Source organism: Glycine max, chromosome 7, assembly GCF_000004515.6.
Source record: "Glycine max cultivar Williams 82 chromosome 7, Glycine_max_v4.0, whole genome shotgun sequence".
Classification (NCBI taxonomy): Eukaryota; Viridiplantae; Streptophyta; class Magnoliopsida; order Fabales; family Fabaceae; genus Glycine; species Glycine max.
This window is the reverse complement of record NC_038243.2, coordinates 9,108,486-9,126,625: the sequence shown is the minus strand read 5'-3', so window position 1 is coordinate 9,126,625 and position 18,140 is coordinate 9,108,486. Positions and strand designations below refer to the sequence as shown.

Genomic DNA, 18,140 nt, shown 5'->3' with positions numbered 1-18,140 from the left:
TAGTAAATTACAACTAAGGAAATCGTTATATTTGTGTCTATTGATTCACTAAATTCATTAATTAAAGTATTAATTGAGCAGAAATCATGACAATGAAAAACAAAAACCAGATTTTATAATTCTTGGGCCCAGTTAGAGTATCAAATTTATTTAAACTATTTTTGGCATATGGACTTAGGCTTGATTTGAATTTCAATTCTAAAATAAAAAAACAAATAAATTAATTAGAATTCCAAGGTTTCATTTCCATTTCAAAATTTTAAGTCCCATTCTTTACTCCAAACAACACACAAGTGGAATTTAAGAATAGAATTAATACAATTGATGGAATGGAACTAAAGCGTATGTAACTATATCTTATTGTGATTAATTAATTTCTAGTTTGGTTTATTATTTATCAATTACACAAGGATTGATAACCAAAGTTGAAAAAGGAAATCAAATAAGCAACTTCTAAATTTCCATTAATGGATAGAACCAAACATATATAGAGAAATAAGTAATGAGTTCCATGTGATTTCATTGAAAGAAAGAGAATGAGAAAATCTCATTGGGTAATAGAACGACATGACACGCATAACCATATATAGTTGCAAATTTAATTTGAAATAGTACTCTTCGATCTCTTTGATTTATTGGTGTAATCCTCACATGATAGAGCAAGTACTGTCATATGAATCATAAACTGGGTGGCAATAGGGAGAAGGACCACATGGTGGAGGAGCACAGTACGGTGTATAATAATAACACCCTTTGTCGTCTTCAATTTCAATTTTGCATTTATTGTCATCTTTTTTCTTCACTTCTTCCACACTGACAAGGGTGACACACTGAAACTTCTTCCTAAGCACCCGACCCAAGTGCACTGCATCCACATCTCCAGTCACCGTCAATTTGTCTTTATTGTCTCCTTCCAATGCCACTGAGCTCACACCTGCATGCATGCATGTATATTAATTTCATAGAACACATCACAAACTAACAAAAATATATATAACTTTATATGTGTGTGTGTGTCATGTGTGTTTGTCGTGCACCTATTTCTTGTGCTGCAATCTTGAGGGCCTTGCTTCTGCTTTTGTCACTGTCCAGTTGCATTTGAAGGACTATTTTTTGCTGCACAAATAGATACTTTGATAATATATATCCATGATCTGAATTAAGGTACAACTACAAAAACTTAAAAAGTGAATGATTAATCACTGTGTGCAATGCAATAAATAAATTGTATCTATGGTGCGAGAGGATCTCACCTTCATGTTTTGATATAACTTGAAACCAATGACAGCTTTATGTCTTGTGAATTAGGAGGAACTTTGTGATCTAGTGTCTAATTACTTTTGCCTCTATATATAGGGATTAGGGACTCTAGTGTATATTCCTTAGTTTTCCCAATTTTTCAAGGCTGATCTTGGAGCATTGTTAATTGACTCATTGGAAACCTTAATGTCACTAGCACTGAATAAATAAGAACCTAGTAGTGTGTCAACTTTGGATTTAAATATTAACTGAATGAATTGGTAAACCGTTATGATATGTATGGTCCTATATGACACAACTAATGAGTCTTGTTTTCATCATATAGGAATTTTTTAATGGAAAACCACTAAGCATGTATATTTTAGAGAATTAGGATAACCTATACCAGTGGACTGTTGATAAATGTATTAGTACTATTTGATTTGATTTCCAATGGAAAATAGTGGGACATGTATGCAGAAAATTAAAAGTCAAGTGACGCATGTCTCTTTTAGAGTGACGTGTACTAATGGCAGTGGACTGTTCATAAATGTAGGTAAGTTTGCAAGACGTTGAACAAAAAAGGTCAAGTTGATTTTATTTACACCGAGACCTATATCATTCTTTAATTTTTTCAATTACTGTTTGATCAGTATCCATACATAATTCACCAAAATTTATTCCTATACTTATCAATCCACAGTTATTTTTGAAATTTTCAAGAATATGTTAAATATAAACTGAACACAGGCTATTAGAACATGATTTAATTTTAATATACACACAGACTCAGGCACAGCACAAAATATGCGTACACACACACACACGAAAAAAAATTAATTAAGATTTATATAATCATCTTAAAATAAATTAAGCTTTATAATCTTCGTATCTTAATAAGTCTCACAAAAAAATTACTAAGGTTTATAATTTAGATTTCCACATACATATAATTTGTATTATATATATAACAATATATCTGTTGTTTATTAATAATTATATTTCTTTTTACTTAGTTTGTCCTAATTATTTTGGTGTACACCACTAATGCACACCAACTAAAAAAGTGATGAATACATATTAGCAAACCATATATATATTTGTGATTATGAATTTTTTCTCTTGCATTATTTAGCTTATTATATTATGTATTATGTTTAATTTAGTTTTTGTTATTAATATTAGTTAGCAAATTATATTTTTAATTATTATAATTTTTAATTTATTGTATCATATATTATTTTTATTTGGTTTATTATATTACATGTTATGTTTGAAATAGTATTTTTATAACTTTTTATTATTATAATTATCTAGTTTATTTGATATTAACCGTTCACACTTTTTTATAGCAAATTACACATATTTTTCTCTAAACTTACGACTTATTACACCATCCTTCCTCAATTAAAATATATTTCTTTTGTATCCCTGAGTCTCTTTATAAATTCAACGATCTTATCTTCTTAGTGAAAGGTCCAAATAATCCTTTAAAAAAAGTGTCATTGTATAAAAAAAAGATGTCAATAATAAAGGAGTGATGATATTTTGACACTTTTTTTATTTTTCTTTATTTTTTCTTATCAGATGACATCATGTATTATACATATATTTTTCTTTATTTTTTCTTTCTCTCACTAAGTGTAAACTACCATTAGGGTGTCAATATATTTTTCCATAAAAATCTTCAATCAATCATAACCCCAACGCCCATCTCCTTCTTTCCCCTTGTTGCAACACCCTAAACGAGACGCCTCCAATTAACCTCGCAACCGCTTCATCACCGTCACCAACCAAACCACCACCAAACCAAAACCGTAATGACAGCCATTAAAAATGTAGGTTGGGCCATGTCCGCCGTTACATGCCAACGCGTTTGAAACGTGCCCAAGTAAAGAACGATAGGACACAACAAAAATGTGTCTGACACTGTGTACACCGCATATCTGAGCGGTATCCGTATCGGAAAGATATCCCACACGTGAAAGCGGCATTCAGAGTCGTGTCCGTGCTTCCTATTGGATACATACCTGGTCAACTAATTATAGTGATGAAGTTAACGATAATATGTAAATTATTGGCTTCTAGAAGATATAATTGAATATGGTTCCACAATATGTTTCGAATGACACTATTTTGACATGGTTTCAAACAATTGAAAATAGTATATATAATATATGTTACGTGTCTCAGAGGCTCACGAAGTCTTTCGTCCCTCTTGGGAGGGTATATACTATATACGCACCAACCGCTAAAACAAAAAATATAATACAAATCACTTGACTTTGAACTGAGCTGAGTCTGTGATTTTATTGATTTAATATATGATTGTTAGTATTATAAAAATATTAAGTAGTACAAATGTGTTTTGATAAAATAATTTATGAATAAGTAATACAAAATATTTGTTAGACTATCCATCAATTAAATATTTAAAATCATCAGAGTTGGCTTAATACATGTTATTAATAATAAATAAATGACATGTTTAAATTTTCAACTTTAAGTATTTTTTTAATTATTCATCCATGATTTTTATTTTATGTAAAAAAAAAAACAAAAACTGATCAAACTCGTCAAACTTAATTAACTTTAATTATTAGTTTTGACTTATGAGCATAATTTTCCTTTTAGGTAACACCTTTCTCTTTTTCCTTGCTAATCATGCACAATTACTTTCTCTCCAAGTTGACATCATCCGTGCATGAATATATATCATGTTATGGAAGTGATGAAGAACAAGTAAGAACAGCAGCAAGAGATGCAGCAGAACAAAAATGTCATACTCACAGATGTTGCAGCAAATTGAAAGGGAGAGAGATGAGAAAGAACACACAGATTTACGTGGTTCACCTTTCAACAAGGCTACATCCACAGGAGGTGGCAGAAAGCTTTTTATTACTGATGCAAAATACAAGTGGAAGTTGTTCTCTCTGTGTGTAAAAATACAAAACAAGTTGTCCTATATACACACATATAAATCAGAACAGAAAAAGCAATAATAGAATTAACTGTCATATGGATTTAGGTCACAGTCCAACAATACACCACCTTGAACTAACATCCATATAAAACACAAATTGCACCCTCCAAACACACATGAACTTAACCCCAACAATCAACATTGAGCAAGCTTAAGCAGTGATCAAACTTGCTCTTTGGAACTGGCTTTGTGAACATATCAGCAGGATTGTGCAGAGTGCTGATCTTATGAACCTTAATTCTTCTTTCTGACCGAATGAAGTGATATCTAACATCTATGTTCTTGGTTCTATCATGATGATCTTGATCCTTGGCCAAACATATAGCACTAAGGCTGTCACAGTAGATGTTAGCACATTCTTGATTAATTCCAAGATCATTTATTAGACCTCTCAGCCAAATTCCTTCCTCGGTAGCTTTAGTAAGAGCCATGTATTCAGCCTCAGTAGTTGAGAGGGCAACAAAATGTTGAAGTGTTGCCTTCCAACTCACCAAGCAGCCACCAAGGGTGTAAGCATACCCTGTTAGGGGCCTTCTCTTGACCAAATCAGCAGCAAAATCTGCATCAGAATAGCCAGTGAGGCAGCAATCTGAGTAAGATCCATAGATCAAACCTACATCTATAGTCCCTTTAAGATATCTAAAAATTCTCTTCACAGCCTTCCAATGTTCCTTCTGAGGTTGGTTTAAGAACCTACTAACCATGCTAACAACATAAGCAAGGTCAGGTCTGGTGCAGACCATGGCATACATGAGACTGCCAACAACACTTGAGTATGGAACCTTTAACATGTAGTCCTGATCAGCCAGAGCTTGGACCTTAATCATAGTAGACAACTTCTCTTTTTCTGAAATGGGAGTGTTGATAGGTTTAGAATCAGCCATTCCAAACCCCACAAGTATCTTCTGAATGTAATCTTTTTGAGACAAAAATAGTCTTTTCTGAGTTTTGTCCCTATAGATCTTCATTCCTAAGATTTTCTTTGCAGCCCCTAGATCCTTCATATCAAATTCATCATTCAGGAGGATCTTCAAATTTTGTATATCACACATGCTTTTTGTTGCAATAAGCATGTCATCTACATAAAGTACAAGATAGATCATTGATCCGTCCTCCACCTTGTTGTGATAAACATGGCAATCATAGAGATTTCTCTTGAATCCTTGGCTGGTGATAAAGCTGTCAAACCTCATGTACCATTGCCTTGGAGATTGTTTCAATCCATACAAGGACCTCTGCAGTTGACAAACATACCTTTCTTTTCCTTGAACTTCAAACCCTTCAGGCTGTTTCATTAGAATATTTTCTTCCAATCTTCCATGGAGAAAAGCAGTCTTGACATCAAGCTGTTCAAGTTCCAAATCTTGGTTTGGCACTATACCAAGCAGAACCCTGATGGGTGTATGTCTAACCACAGGTGAAAAGATTTCATTGAAATTTATTCCTTCTTTCTGGCTGAATCCCTTGGCAACTAACCTAGCCTTGTATCTTATCCCTTCCTTTTCTGAAAGACCAGGTTTCCTCTTGAATATCCACTTGAAACCTACCACATGTCTTCCTTTAAGTAGTTCAACAAGTTTTTAGGTCTGATTCTTATATAAAGATTCCATTTCCTCTTTCATAGCTAACAACCAATTTTCAGCTTCAGGATGATTGATAGCTTCTTGGTAAGTGGCTGGTTCATTTGAATCTACTTCTTTAGCTGCATGTAATGCATAGGCAGCCATGTTTTCAAAGCCATATCTTTCAGGAGGTTTATTTCCAGAATCGAGCTGTGGAGGATCAGGTTCAGCAGCCAAATGAGACTCATTAGCATTGGAATCTTCTGATTTCTCACCTTCTTGAAGAACCACAAAAGATGTATCAGAATGACCCCCTTTTTCTGAGTCTTTGGTTATAGATTCTACATCCTTTTCTTGAGGGTAGTGGAAGCTCTATGTTCCAGCAATTGGAACCTCAATTTTTGGATGGAGCAGATGTGATTCATCAAAAATTACATCTCTGCTGAGGAGAACTTTCCTTTCAAAGGGTGACCAGATCCTATAACCTTTCACCCCATCACCATAACCCATGAGCAGACCCTTTCTTGATCTCGATACCAGCTTTCCTTCATTGACATGATAGTAACCATTGTAGCAAAATACTCTTAGATTTGAGTAGTTTGTTGTTTTGCCATTCCAGATTTCAATAGGAGTTTTAAGTTCTATAGCAGTAGAGGGTGTTCTATTGATCTGAAAACAAGCTGTATTAATAGTTTCTCCCCAAAAACTTCTGTTGAGACCAGCACTGGATAACAGGCATCTTGTTCTTTCCAAAAGTGTTATGTTCATTCGTTTAGCAATTCCATTTTGCTGAGGAGTGTTCCTAACAGTAAGCTGTCTAGCAATTCCTTCATCTCTGCAGAATTTGTTAAATTCTGTTGAGCAGAACTCTAGGCCATTGTCAGTTCTGAGTCTTTTAACTTTCCTTTCAGTTTGCTTTTCAATCAGTGCTTTCCATTCTTTGAAGTATTTGAAAGCTTGACTCTTCTGACTCATGATGTAGATCCATGTCATTCTTGAGTAGTCATCAATTATGGACAGGAAATACCTACCACCACCTAGAAAAGGTACTCTTGCAGGCTCCCAGCAGTTAGCATGAATGTAATCAAGAGTTCCTTTGGTGGTGTGAATTGCTTTAGGAAATTTGATCCTATGTTGCTTGCCGAAAACACAATGCTCACAGAATTTAAGCTCATCCAATTTCTGATTTCCCAACAGCTGTTGTTTTTGAAGTATCATCATACCTTTTTCACTCATATGACCTAGCCTCATGTGCCACAATTGAGTTAAGTCAGGTATGCTCTTATTGGATCTTGATGCAACAGCTACTAGACCATCATCAATACATGGTGTACCTTGAAGTATATAGAGATTACCCCTCTTCATACCCTTCATCACTATTGTAGAGCCTTTCTGAATTTTCATGACCCCATTTTCAGTGTTGCATTTGAACCCCTTTCCATCCATAATGCCTATAGAGATTAGATTGTTCTTCAGCTCTGGAACATGCCTAACTTTAGTGAGTGTTCAGATAATTCCATCATGCATCTTGATTTTTATTGTGCTAATTCCAACTATCTTGCATGAGACATCATTTCCCATGAAGACATTTCCACCTGATTTCTCTTCATAGGTGTCAAACCAGGTTTTGTTAGGACACATATGAAAGGAACAACCAGAGTCTAATATCCACTAATTTTCAGAATGTTGGTGATTATCAACAACTAAGAGAACAAGCTCATTTTCAGATGTGGAACCTTCCTTGGCAACATCAATAGATGGTTTGCCCTTTTTCTTAGGACAATCTTTCTTCCAGTGACCTGGCTCCTTACAGTAGTTACATATGTCCTTTGGGTTGACATAAGTTTTCTTCTTTCCTTTAAACACTTTTTTCTTGATGTTCTTGTTAGAGTTAGAGACTACCAGACCAGATCCATTTGATTCTTCAGAATTTCCATATGCTTTAGATCGAAGTTCCCTTGTGTATAAGCTGGGTTTCACTTCCTCCATGGTGACACATTCCTTACCAACACTAAGAGAATTGACAAAGCTCTCATATGATGGTGATAGAGAGGCTAACAGAATCATGGCAGCATCTTTATCCTCTATCCTAACATCTATATCTCTCAATTCCATCAAAATAGAATTCAATACATCAAGATGATCCTTAAGAGATGTACCTTCTTTCATGTGCAAACCAAATAGAAGCCTCTTCAAGAAGAGCTTGTTGCAGATTGACTTGGTATAGCTTTTCCAGCTTGAGCCATAAGCCACTTGTAGTTTCTTCATTAGCAACTTCATATAAAACTTCATCAGACAAAGAAAGCAAGATTAGTGAGTAAGCCTTTTCTTCTTGTTCTGCAAGTTCTTCAGTCTTTGAAACAGATTCCTTTTCTTTTGAATCAGAAGCCACTGATTTCTTCATAGATGCAGAAGCAACAGGAGCCCAAACACGTTGTTCCTTCAACAAAGCATAATCTTGATGTGCCATAGATTGAAGCTGTTCTTTCCATTGAATTTCTCAATCCTGATTGTGTTTGACATGATTTCTTGAATGTTCTTGATCACAAAGAAGCAACGAAAGATACCAGAAACAAGACTTCCACAGCTTGATCTTTGTATTCAGACGAGAATCTTGAATTCCCTTGATCGCAACATGAGCTCTTGATACCAGTTTGTTATGGAAATGATGAAGAACAACTAAGAACAGCAGCAAGAGATGTAGCAGAACAGAAATGTCATACACACAAATGTTGCAACAAATTGAAAGGGAGAGAGATGAGAAAGAACACACAGATTTACGTGGTTCACCATTCAACAAGGCTACATCCATGAGAGGGGGCAGAAAGCTTTTTATTACTGATGCAAAATACAAGTGGAAGTTGTTCTCTCTCTGTGTAAATATAGAGCAAGTTGTCCTATATATACACATATATATCAAAACAGAAAAAGCAGTAACAGAATTAACTGCCATATGGATTTAGGTCACAGCCCAACATATCAAATGTTGCCTTTAAACTAAAAGGTCATCATTGCAGGACAAAACTAACGTAATGAACAGATGGGGAGACAAAGGTAGCGTATATATGGTCTAAAGTCTCTTTCTCTATTTTGAAGTGGCTCCTAAAATCCTAAACTTTTTAAATAATTACTTTTTTATAGAAGTCTTATCTAAATTTAAGTATAAACTTAAAATCACGCTATATGTCATATTCTCTCAATTTTTACTTCACTACTAAAAAATGTTTTTTTTACAACATGTATTTAAAAATGGTTATCAATACACCGTCTTTGTTAAGTAGTTGTGGCTTATTTGTAATTAATAGAAACTTTTTAAAGACGGGTATTGTTACCACTGTCTTTGAAATTAAATTTTAACATCGTTTTACAAAAAGCCCGTCCTTGTCGAGAAAATATTTGCGTTCACGTTCCTTTTTCCCTCTTTCTCTTTGCGTCTGTTTGTCTTCTTCATATTTTTTATTTTCAAATTTTTAATTCCCGCATTCATTCCTTTCCCTCACATTCATTTCTCCTCGTGTCTGTTCCTCTTTCCTCTTTCTCCTCACGCCTTTTCCTCTTCTCCATGTCACCACGTTTGTTCCTTTCCCCCGTGTTCCACTCCATGGAGAAAGAGCTACGCGTTTGGATGGAAGCAGAATCGCGTTTGGATGGAAGCGGTGACGGAAGGGCTATGGGGACTCGCAGAATACCACGAGAGGGGCTATGGGAAATAGGGAAAGCAGTGAAGTGCCTCGAAGCCATATGCCAAAGCAACGTGTCATTTTTCGCGTGCTTGCACATTAAAATCAATGGTTGTTGTTACTGCACTTCACTTTATTCTCGTGAATGTTATGCTTCACAATTTTGACAAGGCATATATGTTTCAGTGGTAAGTAATCAATGGCGGAACACGGCGAAAGGTATAAGATGCTGAATTCTGCCTGAGTTTTTATACTTCACTTTCTTTCTATAAATATATGCGGAGGAAGAAGCAGCTGAAACTCACCTTCTAATAGATGGAAGGACTTGCTTGCTTCAGGTGAAATGAGTTCATTTTTACCTTAACTATGTTCATTCTTCCAAGTAAAGATGTCTTTTGACTTGTAGGTAACTGGGCGTATTCTATTGTGATCTCAGAATGAAGAGTAAGTAAAGGTAGTTTCATGATCCTATATATTCCAACAAGCTTATGTTGCTGCCATGCATTATATTTGACATTTAGCGAGCTATTCACATACTGCTACTAATCCATTCTTAATTGAGAGGCAAAGCACTAACCTTCCAAACACATCAGTTACAATACACTTGCAGAATCAAATGATGGCCAATATCCTCTAGCCGCACCTTATAGGAGCAAGAACTTTGATTGGTAAAAACAGTTTTTAGTTAGTTTAATATGTAAATAGTTGTTGGGATAGTGAGTGTCGCCTGTTACCATATTTCTATTTGTTTTTGTTGGTAGATATTTGTTCCTCACATGATATCATTGAGGCTTGCTTGCTGCTGGCTGCTGAATCACTCAGGCCATGTACAAAGGAGCCATATGATCTTATGATCTCTGTTTATTAATTCTTAGTTAGAAATATTAATTCTAATATAATCCTTAGTTAGAAATATTTTAATTTTATCTGTTGATCTCTGCTTGTTATATAGTAAGTGAATCCATATTTTTTGTCCCATGTGCTTATTAACTTACCATTTTGCTTTGTGTATTTAATTTTAAATATCTAATCACTTTTCTGGCAGATATGTAGTTATGTAGGCAACATTCATCCCCAGTGAATCCATTTTAAATACTGTTTTGCTTTGTGTATTTAATTTTAAATATCTGTGAATGATTTCTGATACTTTAATTTTTCTTAGTATATTGATTCTCAAAATTATATATCTGTCAATTTCATTGTTACTATGTAGTTAAATTTTGAAAATAACTGATAGTCTTTTGAAAATATTAGTTGTTACTATGTAGTTCTCTTTGACCTTTGACCTTTTTGGGTATAGCATGGCCTTTGTTTCTGTTTTTTTCCAGGTGATACAATGTAATGGAGTAATGGACACTGAAGCAAAACCTTTTGAAAATAACTGATAATTTTACTTTATAATGGAGTAATGGACAAGTAATTGTGCATGGTTTGCTCATAGTGCTGCTTACTCATACGCAAATATGTTAGCTATGTACTCATTCATTTCCTTATGATTGTTATTCTCTTCTTCTAACTGATATTGTCTGTTAAGTAGTTTTGTGTTCGTTGATAGTATGCTCTATGCATAGAAAGATTAAAGGGAAAAGTAACCGAGAAGACTAGGCCTAAAGTATGAGTAGGTAGGTTTGGATAAATATTTTATTTAAAACCATTGTTGAAGCATTATACTTAGGTATTCTTACAAGTTTTTATTTGTTTGCATTCATTCTGATGCCTTAAACACTTGAAGCCATGTCTCATGCAAAAGCAAATATTGTACCAATTGTAGTTGCCATTAACAAATGTGATAAAGCAGGTGCAAATTCTGAAAAAGTTAAACTGCAGCTTGCTTCAGAGGGCTTGCTTCTAGAGGAGATGGGTGGGGATGTTCAAGTTGTTGAGGTTTCAGCAACTGAAAAAATTGGTCTGGATAACCTAGAAGAAGCTTTACTACTTCAGGCTGATATGATGGATCTTAAAGCACGAATTCATGGGCTTGCTCAAGCAAATGTGATGGAAGCGAGACTTGACAAAGGACGGGGTCCATTAGTAACTACTATAGTGAAGGCAGGGACTCTTTTCAATTTGTTGTTTTAAAATTTTGGTTTAAAATTGCAGGTTCTTGAAGTGCTAGTGGAAGTGGTCGAAGGTGATGCTAGGAACGTGTTGTGTGATGTTGTAGACAGGCACCGTGCATCTATATTGGTTTTGGGAAGCCACAGCTACGGAGCTATCAAAAGGTACCTATTAATTAACTATACATTACTTTATTTAATTAGACATAAATTATGTTTTTATTTTCTATACTTTCGTTTAATCTTATTTTTAGTCTTCAAACTTTCACAAAATATAATTTAATTTTTGAACTTAAAAAAATATGATTTTTACAACATAATGCATGTTCTGCTGGAAAGTCGTCCAAGGACTATATAAACACATTTTTTTTATGTTCTTGTTCTATATTGCCTGATATAAAAGTTTGAAGACTAAAAATAAAATTTAATAAAATATAAAAACTAAAATATATTGTATTTATTTAATTAATATATTTCCAAAATTCCCAAGTCCTTTCTAATTAATTAATATGATTGGCGTACTACTGTACTTTGATATGAAATTTTGACTGGTTTAGTTGCCAAATTTAAGTGGTGATATTTCCATCATGTAGTAAGCCTGTGATTACCACTTACAAGTTGCTTTATTAGATGATATATTGGGTTGAATATGCTAATATGGCTATTATGATAAAAAGGATTTGGTATGCAGTTTCAAGTGATTTCTTTGCAATTTGTGTGTGTGTGCGCTTGCAAATGTTATCTGTGATACATATTATAGGGTATGTTTGGAGAAGCAGCTCAATGTAAAAGTTAGTATTCATAGAGAAAAGAGAGAGAGAATTGTTTATATCAAATTAAGAGAAAGAGAAAATGATTTTCATTCATTTATTACATAGGTATTCATAGAGAAAAGCAAATAACTTTTAGAACGTCAATATAAAATTAAAGAGCTACCAACTTTTTACCATTTACCCAAACTTTTTATATTAGTCTAATTTTGAGAAAACTTTCATCCTAAATGTAATGCTTTTGTAGGTTTTCAAACTCTTGCATGTTTGAGTCCTTGAAGGATGAAATATTTACTAGCATCATTTCCATCATCTTCTTGTTAGTATTTAAAATCCAAGTTTTGGTGCTCCATGTATATATTGTCCAAATTTTCTATTCTATATCTAAATGCTGGTTAGACCTATTTTTCAGATGGATACTTTTTTCCCTTTTTTAAAACAAATCGGAAGTCCACATTTAGTTTTTATGTTTGAGTTCAATAATTATTATTTGCTCTATTTTTTCAAGTGATTGATGCATTAGTGAGCCATTTGCTTCCTTACGGTTAGACAGAATTCAACCGCCATCACCTTTGATAATTTAATTTTATATATCTTGTATAAAAAAATCTTAGAACCTTATTTTGACAATTCATACACATAGTAAATAAAAATTAAAGCAATAAATATATTAATGATAAAATCATAAAAGAGGATAAAAGAACTAATTAAAATTAATAAAAGTATGTTTTATTACTATTAAGAATAATTTTAGAAAAAAATATAAATTTAAAATAAATTTACTGTTACCAATTAAATTATTATTAATTTCTTAATTCTTAATTAGGTCTTGAAAAACAAAATCAGAGTGTTAATTAGGTCATGTGCTAGTTGGAAATCCTCAAGGCTTAACTTTGTAGACATTGATAAACAAGTTGACTGAGAAGTTTCATGTTTCTAATGGTTGTAGAACAAGCCTAAGGATAATGATTCTGATCATAATGTGGATTTTGCTGCTGGGAATGTGAAACTTATTACCACCAAAGAAGCGTGGGACCAATATTTGGAAGAAGCAAGGAGGGATGGCAAAATTGTAAGTTTCCCTCTTTTTTACTCTGTAGGACAGTAAATTTAATAAGGTAATTCTACTTTAGTAATTTTCCTTGATCATGAGAGTTCTCTCTCTTTATCTAATCATAGCTCCCAATACTATGTTTTTGGACCATTCTTATTGTTATTTGACTTAAAGGTCTAATAGAAATAAATTTAGAGTTTGTTTGAGATAGTTGTAAAAAATAAATTCTTATGTTACGAAGTCCCAAAACATGGAAACTAGTGATAGCAAATAATGCTTTTATTATTTTTTAAATTTAATATTTTTTTGTCAAAATAATATTTCAAGACAGTTGTTAACTAAAGACCGTCTTAGAAAGTTACATTTCTAAGGCGGTCATCAGCTAACGACCGTCTTAAAAGACAACATTTTTCTAAGACGAGTTTTATAGGCCCGTCGTAAACTTTCGCCGACATTAGATTCAAATTTGTATGTTATTTTCCACCGTCTTTGTTTATGTTTTTGTAGTAGTGCTTCTAAGTCATATTCATCTTGTCTTTTTCTAAAATTATAATGCATATACATATACTCGGTCTTAACTAAAGTTAAAAACTCTTTCTTTTTCAAAGTTTATGTTTAGAATTAACTACTTCCCCTATTTCCTCAATCAAAATTGTATCATTTATTAAAAAAACAAAAAACAAATATGCAATAAAAATAATATTTTGTATATAGCTAATAAACATGTTTAAGACTAAAATTAATGCAACTATAAAAGCGACTTTCTACGCCAGTTAAATTTGATGTTCTATGCCGGTTATGACCCATCTTCGATGCGCATGTCATAGAATGTGGTAGACACTATGACGACGGTTTTGCAATTGTCATAGAATGTTGCATATTTTAAGATAATTTTTGCGACAAACCCATATTAGAATGTATCATATTCTACCACATTCTAAGATTATTTTTCCGTCATAACGGTCGTAGAATAATTTTTTTTCTTTCATTGACACATATTTTACAATAACTCAGATCATTGAATCATGCCATATTGAAATACGTTATACACTAAATCTTTTACAAATAATGTTTCTATGAAATCTAACATCAAATCTCAAAAATAATTTTACACATAATGTTTCTATATATTATATTCTTTTTTTAACAAAATCAACACAGAAGGAAACAATTAATTTTTTCATGGACAACCTAAAGTGTATATTATCCATTGATACTAAACACTACTAGTTGAAACTTATGGCCATGAAGTCCCAATTTTTTTTATTTCATAGCAACTAATTAATTCCAAACTAATACCCATGTTAGTAAAATATGAACAACATTATAAACAATTCAAATACTCTGACAATAACTATGTAACTTATTTTATGTGATGTTCATCAATCTAACCATTGAATTGTGAGAAATGTAGTGTTCATGAATACCAAATTTCAAATAAATTGGTTATTGATAAGCCAAAATCTAGTAGAATGCATGAGTTGAAGAAAACCTCAAGCTTCTTAATTAAGTTTCCCTTCTCAATATCATTTGATGTCATCTGAACATACTGGACGCCATAATGTTGTATTCGGTTAACAGTGATGGTTATTCCATAGCAGAACTTAGCACACAACTCAAATGCCTCTATCCCACCAGGGAACTCAGGGAGTTGGATTATTTGGTGCTGAGAAGATGAATGCAGCAAATTCTGAACATAGCTTTTGTAGCCTTAAACATTTGGATGACAAGGGAAACTGAACAACTTCACCATGAACTTTAGAATAAGTACTAACAACAAACTAAACAACATAGACCAATTTCTATGATTAAAAATTTCATATACCTTCTAAAGGAGATATCTACTTTCGTTGACTTGAATTATGAGGTCACTAGAAACTTCAAAAGAGACCCACTTGTATACAAAAGAAAAGATATACTATAGTCATTAACTAGAAGAAAAAAAATATACACAATCTAAGAAGAAAGAATCAAATAGATGAGTTAATTAATGTCTAACTTGATTGCTTCTACGGTGTAGAATGTATGAGGATGAGATCATACTTTCATGAACTTCATGGCTTTCGATTTTTAATCATCTAAATGATGCACTAATTATGACTACCCAGTTGCATAATAATTCACTTGCTAATATAGAAGAAGTGCAACAAACAAATAGTCAAATAAGTTGTAAACAAATACCAAAGCAAGGAACAAATTTTGTTGCTGAGTTATACACTAATTGGTATACATGGACAATTATAAGCTGCATTGAAAATTTGTAACAAAAATGGACACATAATAAAAGAAAGATATTAAGGGTCATACTTAAAATGTCTTTAGGTTAATCATTCAGTGAAGAAACAAATACTTAAACAAATTTGTAACTAGTTTATGCATAAGATCATGGCATATGTTACTGCTAATATGAGCATTGTCTCTCTTCAAGAGCAAAAATGCTTAAACGGAAACAGAATAACATAAACAATATAAAAATGCCCACCATTTGTTTTGCTGCTAGGCAATAATAGCGTTGTTGTACATGTTGACTTGAATTGCATGTAGGAGAATTAACTCCACTGGAGGAGCTTGTATTAGAGTTCAAGGCTTGATGAATAAGGTTCAACCACCTAGATGTTGGTCTAGTATCCTCTAGTCCAAGCATATTCCCAAGTTTAGAGGTATAATTTCTTGGAACCTAAGGTGCAATGCAACAAAAACAAAATCATTAGTATATTTGATTATTATACTCGCAAGGACATTATTTCGATTCCCTACTAGGATTAGGGGGCAAAATTGTGAACTTAGCTCGGCCATGATTTGATAATGAGGTACAAAATCTAAAATGCAAATGCACTTTATAATGACCTGTGAACATGTTTGGGTTGACTAGGCGTGTTCAATATTTCTTGTACCAACCCAACACTAATTACATGCAAAGTGTTCTTATGACTATATCAGCTGTCTAATACTTCTAGGCTAGTTTTTTGAATTGTGTACTTTGGCTCTGATAGAATGACATCAAAGCCACTGGCAGTCAATCATGCTACTTCATCTTGTGCGCTAACAAATATCTCAGTTTGGGTATCAATAGAAGTCCATATTCTTTTAGCAGGAGGGGTGCCAGGGTCCTGTACCAAGAAATTCAAATAATTTATCAAACACATAATCAAACAACAGTGAAATACAAAAATCAATCATTGACCTAATAAAACTAGAGTCTACTAGACATTCCACCAACATCAAGTTCCCAAATCCTTGGATCCCCAACCCACAACCATCTCCTTTTTTGGTGGGATAGTCACAAGCATCCCATATAGGGTCAGACAATAACTGAACAATCTCTTGTGCCTTAGGATTGTTGTTAGGATCACAAGTGCTAACAGGTTGCTCCAAGTGTTTGGCATTATCGGGAACACAATAATAGTGATACGCCAAGTAGGGGAAATTGGCAGTGTCATTTCTATAAAAAATTTTGTCCTCTGGAGTCATATGAAATGGTGGGTGGATGGTTGCCCAAAATGGTGGCACTGCACCAAGCTCGTTTTTCAGGATTAATGATCATTTCACTATATCTACTAACATCATCTCCATCACAAGGATCACCATTGTTATTCCAGTAGCTACCCATGTCTAAAAGGTAGAACCAACTCTTAGGTCCTTCATTTTTTTATATCTAACCTCCACCTAACTTTAAAATTCGATGACTCAGGAAGCTGAATCATGAAACCAAATGGTTAATTGTTGTCAATCAAACCATATATATTGAAGGAAATTGAATGTTGTTAATTAGCTTACTATTTTATGACTACAAAACAAATTTCAAAGTGTGGACAAATTAAGCTTCTACATACGGTTTTAAGCATTCCCCTTGTGTCATAATGGTAACCTCCAGAAACAACCCTCTGGTTGCATCAACTCTCAGATGCAACATGAACCATGGATATTTGTTTGCAGTCTTGAGCTTATGTTTGAACATCCACTTCCCACATTAACTTTCTTCTCCTAAACAACTTTGTAGTAAGAGTGATTACCATTTACACCACCCTGACAACCAGAATCCAAATCATAAGTACCATAAAATCTTCCTTGCATTGTACAATCATTATCATTGACCTATGTCTATTGATGACACAAAATGGGTTGGTTCTTGCAACTGCTGCCATATACCCATGTCTACCAAATCTTGACGACATTTCAAACCATCCTTTCTTGCCTTTAATGTTAAGAAGGCTACCAATTAAACTATCACATACATTTTTTCTTGAAATGCATTACATCTAAACAATGTTGTGCATGTAGATCGCACCGGTAAGGAAGATCAAATAATATTGACCTTTTCTTCTAAATGTTCTTTTTTGACCCATCCTCTTTTTGTGTCTTCCCAAAGATAGTTATGATGTCCTTGACCCGATCAAAAACTTTGGGTCCACACAATGGTTTCGGTGCATTGTCAATCTCTAATGTTCCATTAAATGCTTTCTTCATTCACCGATATGGGTGATAAGGTTTTAGAAATCTTTGATGCCTTATATATATATTGTTTTCTTTCCATGCTTTAGTTAGATGTAACTTGTGTCTTTCTCACATATAGGACATTCCTGGTGTCCTTTGACACTATATCCACTCAAATTCCATAAGTTGGAAAGTCGTTAATGGTGTAAAATATCATTGCACGCAACCTAAAGCACTGCTGAAGATTCCTGTCATACACATCAACCCTTTCTACCCATAATTTTGTCAAGTCTTCAATCATGGGAGCAAAATAGACATCAATGTCATTTCTTGGCTATCTTGGACCGACTATCATTATACA

The 18,140-nt window shown here is 33.5% G+C and overlaps 1 protein-coding gene and 1 pseudogene across 2 annotated transcripts; both read right to left on the bottom strand.

The window, feature by feature from the left end:
- Positions 1 to 379: 379 nt before the first annotated feature.
- Positions 380 to 1,437, bottom strand: LOC100812612 (heavy metal-associated isoprenylated plant protein 47). Of its 2 annotated transcripts, none has more exons than XM_041016963.1 (3): positions 1,254 to 1,437; positions 1,038 to 1,170; positions 380 to 934 (listed from the first exon to the last, which is right to left on the bottom strand). In XM_041016963.1, exons 1-3 carry the CDS (start codon positions 1,257 to 1,259, stop codon positions 648 to 650), a joined length of 426 nt encoding a protein of 141 aa, XP_040872897.1. In that variant the 5' UTR covers positions 1,260 to 1,437; the 3' UTR covers positions 380 to 647. The 2 variants fall into 2 exon arrangements, with proteins under 2 accessions (XP_040872897.1, XP_006583442.1); XM_006583379.3 differs by having other exon boundaries at positions 419 to 934; positions 1,038 to 1,116.
- A 14,928-nt stretch (positions 1,438 to 16,365) lies between these two features.
- Positions 16,366 to 17,419, bottom strand: LOC100809911 (uncharacterized; annotated as a pseudogene).
- Positions 17,420 to 18,140: the final 721 nt, after the last annotated feature.

Coding starts and splice junctions, on each gene's coding strand:
- LOC100812612 (XM_041016963.1), bottom strand. Junction 935..1,037: donor GATTGCAGCACAAGAAATAG/GTGCACGACAAA, acceptor GCATGCATGCAG/GTGTGAGCTCAGTGGCATTG.